Genomic DNA, 5,886 nt, shown 5'->3' on the forward strand with positions numbered 1-5,886 from the left:
TTAGTAGTATTCGGCTCTAGATACGCGTTAGTAGGATAGGTTACTTATTACTTACTAAGACCTACTATATTAATTATATTAAGCTCTTTTATTATAGTAATACAAGGGCTAGAGTATATTATATAAAAGTTATAGTCTATTAGCTAGTTTTTGGGTATATAAAGATAATCAGAGCACTAACTCCTTTACTTAATTATATACTTATAGGTTTAATACAGTATAATATACATACTTATTTAGCAATCCAATCTTTTTATTACTATCTTTAGCCCGTCTTTGCCACGGGCATATACATCTAAGATTATAGCTACTTTTGCGAGAAAAACCAACTACTCCGTTTACTACCGCTGGCTTCGCCCTGCTGGATATTGCCAATGGTTGGAATGCTCGGCCCCATAGTATCCACGCCGTTACCTCCGCCGCCTCCACGAAGTGGCTTAGCGATACGAGTCCCGGCGCTAGAGAGGTTGAAATTCCCAAGACTAGGTGAATTAAGATTACGAGTGCTGCCGGCCTTGACTGCTTCGAGCTTTTCTTTGACTGCGGCGAGTTGTACTTCGAACCTGCAATAGTAAAATTGTCAAAAGGCGATATAAAGCGAGCTCCGTTTCGTACATGTAAACTGGGGTGGTATAGGCCGGGAGACACCGACACTTGTCTTCATGAAGGGCAGAAGGGAAGGGATAGGATAGGCTGTAAGTCAATATGGGAGGGCTGCGGGGAGCGTACTTGTGGTTTGTTGCTGCAAGTTTCTCCTGGCTTTCTTGTAATAAGCTTTCCAGGCTCTGAATCCGCTCGTTGCGGGCAATGAGTTTCCGCTCAGCAATCGCGACCTCCTTCTTGAGCGCCGAATTTTGCTCGACGAGCTGCCGCTGCACTTGTGTAAGCTGCTCGAGGTTTCGCTCGAGAAATGCCATCTTCTTTTGTTGGGCGCGATTATTCGAGGACCGAAGGACGTTATTGTACTGTTCCCTCGTTTCGTCAAGGGAAATCTCCAGTTCCACGACACGTTCACAGCGATTCTGGAGATCGCGCATTAAACTCTTCTTCATGATGTCGAATTCGGCGATTTGTTGCTGAATGGTTTTGCCGTGTGACATAGGGGCCGCCATACCAGACTTAACCATCTGCTGGAGATCCCCGATCAGCGCCTTCAGTCTAATGTTTTCTGTGGTCCTCTGAGCCATGTCGGCTCTGACGGACTCAGCAGCTAGAAGCGACGCTGTTTGATTGCTGGAAAGAAGACTCTCCAGTCGCGCCCTGATATCCTGGATATCCGTCTCCTCGAGATTCCGAGTCAAGAATGCTTCGTAGTCCCGTTGCACAGTCGCCAGTCTCTCCTCCGCATCTAGTCGACGTCGAGACTCGACCTCGGTCGGCGAGGAGCTGTACATTGACAGCTCAGCTTGACGTACAATATCCTTGATGTCCTGAAATTTCGCTGTGAGTGTTTGGAATTCGTCTGGCGAAACAAGATCGCCGCCGGCGGACCGTTCTCGGAGCCCCTCCAGGTGGGCGACGATGTCTGACATAACCTTATCAGTGTTGCTAAAAGCGTCTGCACTGAGGTCAAAACCAGCCATCATCTCGGCCATCTTCTCCGCCTTCTTCCTCTCTTTCTCATCCAACAGAATGCTACTCTCTTTGGCGCTTATCTTGGCATCCAACAAATGCTGCTTGAGTTCGTCCAATTCAGTGGTCAACTCTGAGTTCTGTTCCTTCAAGGCGTCGATAGTGATTTGCGCCTCTTTGCTCTCGAAGCTCAGACGCTCCATTTGCATTTTGACCTCGTTGAACTCCGAAGCTAGCTTCTCGTTCTCCATGTTCGTCTTGCTATCATGCTCCTTCAAAAACATCAATTCTTTCTTAGCTTCCTCCAGAGCCTTTTCAGCTGCAGCATACTGGGTCTCCCTTTCCGCAAGTTGGTCTTGGAGTTCGTTCTCTCTGCGAAGGAACTCGTCGCGTTCATCTTTATCAAGTGCCAAACTAGGCGTACCGGCACGATCAGCGGTGGCCAGAGTTTCTACCCTGGCTTCGGGGGCAAGCCTCGAAGGCGTCGAAGGACGAGGCACTCTTGCGTCCGCTCTAGATCCACCGGCATTTTCAATGGATAAGGGGCCCACCCATTTGTCTTTGGATACCGATTCCCCAGCACGCCATAGTTGAACTTCGCTCTCCAAGCTCAAGATATAGCTTTCAAAGTTCGTGAGTTGTCCTCGAGCCTTGGTGAGGAGGGACTTAAGCTCCGCTGGACTGAGCTCTGCATTCACCTTGGCTTTGTTCTTGATGGCCTTCGCTCTGGTTCCAAACCGCAACGTGCTCAACGTTTCAGAGTCGTTATAACTGCTCGGGGAACAGTTGATAATGAGGGTAGTGCGGCTGTTGCCACCCAGAGACTCTTGGAGGATGCGGGTCAGCTTAGAGTCCCGGTAAGGAACGTGAGATGATCTTCCATCTGTAAGTGCATTGATGACCATGCCAAGCGCACTCAAGCTCTTGTTGATCTTCTTGGCCTCCTCAAGAGTCTGGCCGCTTGCGCCAGTTTTGCCGACCTTCTCGCTGCCGGCAAGGTCCACAAGGAAAAGCTGACCGCTTTTCGCCGATCCCGTCTCGACATGTTTTTGTGTGACAGTAATGACAAATATAGAGTGCGACCGGGAGGATTCTTGGTTCATATTCGTGGCAGCGACAGCACGTGCATTGCCGCCCCTCCGCATGACTTCAAATACCTCCTGAACGCTCGAAACGTATATCTCCAGTAGACCCTTCACGTAGACGCCCCTGTTCTTTTCCTCGTGCACTGGGAGGTTGTCATTCTGAGGGGCGAGTAGATCGCGTATCTTCTCCATGTAGATTTCCATATAGCTGACTCGTACAGTATATTCCATGGTGCCGGGGCTGGACATGATGCTAGCGAAAATCTGCTCGACAATTCGAGGAATGACGCCCCTTCCATCATCGTCGTCAATGCTGGAGCCCATCATAGTGTACGACTTGCCGGCACCTGTCTGACCGTAGGCAAAGACAGTTCCGTTGTAGCCATTGAGAATGTCATCGACCGTGGACCTGATGGAGAAGTCGAAAATGTCGGACTGTTTACTTGTCATATCAAACACACGATCAAATGTGAAAGAACCCTGAGCATCCTTGGACTGGGACGCCTGGTATGTTAGTAAGATGAGTGTATGAGCAGGCAACGCGACAAACTGCATACGTCTATGGTGCAGGTATCCTCAGCGTCGAATGTGACAATGGGCTGGCCGCCTGATTCCAATTCCACCTTGTTCTGTGGCCGGAACCGGGCCACAACCTTGATGCTGTTTGCGCTAGACATGACGGGAATGGGTAACGCTGAGACTCCTACACAAAAGGATAGTCCTGTAGGACGAGGTTGCTGGGACGGGCGAGTAGGGGAAGAAGGGACAAGGGGTAATATAGTACCGCTGCTGTGGCAGGCTCGCGAGTCGAAACGTAGTCGAGGCGGAAAATGTTTCGCTGACGCCTCAAAACGGCTTCGAAGGAAAATAGAAAATATCCTGAGCGCCAGTAGGCACGCACAGCAACGCATATAACGTGGGGCCTGTGACGAAAGGTGAGTTCCAGGTGCGGATTAAGTGAAATATAGCAAGAAAGGGATTCCCGAGACCAGCGAGTCCCTAGATCCTTTTTTTTACATCGAAGCAAGCAGGTATATAATTATTATCTGTGTTGTGTTATTGGCCAGACTCTGATTCTGGTTAACCAATAAGGGTTATTATTATTATATAAACAGAGTAGAAACTAGTCGTAGATCTAGTTATTTAATTTACTATATAGAAGTTTAATTAAGATATTAATATTATATAAAGATGCTATTCCTAATCTTCTTAAGCTTATATCTCTATACTCGTAATATATAGCTAGTAATACACCCTAGCCCCTGTTTAATTATATATAGTATATTTATAGATCTAAATAAACTAATAGTATTATAGCAATAATCAGATAGAGTATATAAGATTTCTCTCCTCCCCCGTAAGGGGAGGAGAAAAGATCTCGCCCTTCGGGCGCGGCTATGATTTTTAGCTAGCTCCCTATATAATAATTTTAAGCGGGCTCCTAATAGGATAGATTATTAAGCGACCGTATAATAGCTATAGTTTATTTACTAATTCCTGATTAGCTTATTCCGTATTATTAAGTAGGTAATCGCGAAGAGTAAAGAGATAATTAGGATAAGGCACTTAGTGGCTAGGATATAATCACACTTAAGTTAAAAGGTAAGGGGTGCCGAAGAGTTAAATTAATCGCTAGCCTCCTTATCCTAAGGGCGGCTATCTATCCTTTTTTATATATATACTAGCCAGCTTTAGTCTAGCGTAAGAGTCTATTCTGCCCGATTAATCACTATCTATTAGCTTATAGCAATAACTCGAATTATACCCTGATACCGACTATATTATAGCTAGCGCCGGGTTAGGTCCTAGACCGGATACTCTATAGTCGTCTATACTTTATACCGGCCTAAAACCTTATCGTGACTCGTAACTATCTAGTACTTAGGTACTAGAGGTCCGGTACCTAATAGGGCGCCCTGTCTCTATGGTTTCTATCCCGGAAACCTTAATACTAATCTACTATCCCTATATCTTCCTCCGACCCGATATTCCTTATATCCTTTTTACCCCCGATCCGCCTAAAAACTCTATTATAACTTAGGCTTGTCCGGAACGACCGTAAGTCCTACTACCGCGACCATAACTAGTGGGCCAATGACGTGACGTCCGATCTCCCTAACTATCACACCCAATTTGTATATAGAAGTTAAGTAGGTACATACAATCACCATAGGTACGTATATAGGTACCGCCTATCGTGTCACTTCCCTTATCTTATCAACTATCAAAATTTTCCTAGGTATATAGGTACATCGTACTAGATAGAAACCAGGCACACAGGCAGATAAATTCCTTGCTATATCATAACTTAGGGCTTATTTTAGCTAAGTTTAGGGGCGAAATGGATATATTCTATAATAGGGAGGTAAGGGTGGAAGACGCGAATTGAATAGATATTATACCTAGGTAGGTATAACTTACTAAGACCCACTATAGGTGTACGGTACATTGTATGTTATAGTAGAGGTCCGAAGTAGTTATACGAAGTAGTTATACGAAGTAGTTATACGAAGTAGTTATACGAAGTAGTTATACGAAGTATATACGGTACTTTGCGTTATCGCGTAGACCCACTAAGACCCACTAATTACGGTCGCGGTAGTAGGACTTACGGTCGTTCTAGTTAAGCCCTATAACTTTAACCTAATCTGCCCGTTACGTTCCTCCCTTTAATTACGAGTACCGGTATCCCGGAGAACCTTGTCTGGTATCTGGCACAGGCCTTACCCTTTTAGGATAGGTTGCTAAGGCGTATTTTCGGACACGAAATTAGACTCTGGGCGTAAGGTCCCGGTATATCGTTATTATAATATAGTGTGGATATTTTTAAGTATCTCTCGGGTATCCTCCCAGCTAAATACAGTGGTCGGCTACCTAGTATATACCTCCAGGGACGCAGCAGGCGCCGGGCAGCAAGTATCGTATCAATAGTATACACAAAATTAGCAAGAGATCTGTTAATTTAATTGACTCTGTTGATTTAATTGACTCTGTTAATTTGATTGACTCTGTAGAAGAAGGATCTGATCTGCTAGAAGTTCGGGAAAAACTCTGCTCTTGACCCTGTAGGTGACCCGTATCTAATCTCGGTACGGAATAACCCCTTCCGTCCCTGTTCCGCGACTCTACGATATACCGGGACCTTACGCCTAGAGTCTAATTTCGTGTCCGAAAATACGCCTTGGCAACCTATCCTAAAAGGGTAAGGCCTATGCCAGATACTAGACGA

The 5,886-nt window shown here is 45.7% G+C and overlaps 1 protein-coding gene across 1 annotated transcript; it reads right to left on the reverse strand.

Annotated features, from left to right (window-relative positions):
- Nucleotides 1–240: 240 nt before the first annotated feature.
- On the reverse strand, nucleotides 241–3,603 carry ACRALDRAFT_1064934 (uncharacterized protein). The gene is made up of 3 exons (XM_071017069.1): nucleotides 3,215–3,603; nucleotides 730–3,152; nucleotides 241–563 (listed from the first exon to the last, which is right to left on the reverse strand). Exons 1-3 carry the CDS (start codon nucleotides 3,332–3,334, stop codon nucleotides 308–310), a joined length of 2,799 nt encoding a protein of 932 aa, XP_070874264.1. The 5' UTR covers nucleotides 3,335–3,603; the 3' UTR covers nucleotides 241–307.
- Between the last annotated feature and the right edge of the window lie 2,283 nt (nucleotides 3,604–5,886).

The sequence above is a fragment of the Sodiomyces alcalophilus genome (genome assembly GCF_042370955.1).
Source record: "Sodiomyces alcalophilus JCM 7366 unplaced genomic scaffold ACRALscaffold_5, whole genome shotgun sequence".
Classification (NCBI taxonomy): domain Eukaryota; kingdom Fungi; phylum Ascomycota; class Sordariomycetes; order Glomerellales; family Plectosphaerellaceae; genus Sodiomyces; species Sodiomyces alcalophilus.

Excerpts from the sequence above, each read along its gene's own strand:
- ACRALDRAFT_1064934 (XM_071017069.1), bottom strand. The coding sequence starts at position 3,334 with ATGTCTAGCGCAAACAGCATCAAGGTTGTGGCCCGGTTCCGGCCACAG. Across the intron at positions 3,153-3,214 it reads AGGATACCTGCACCATAGAC|TCCAAGGATGCTCAGGGTTC; the intron begins GTATGCAGTTTG and ends CAGGCGTCCCAG. Across the intron at positions 564-729 it reads CTTGCAGCAACAAACCACAA|GTTCGAAGTACAACTCGCCG; the intron begins GTACGCTCCCCG and ends TTACTATTGCAG.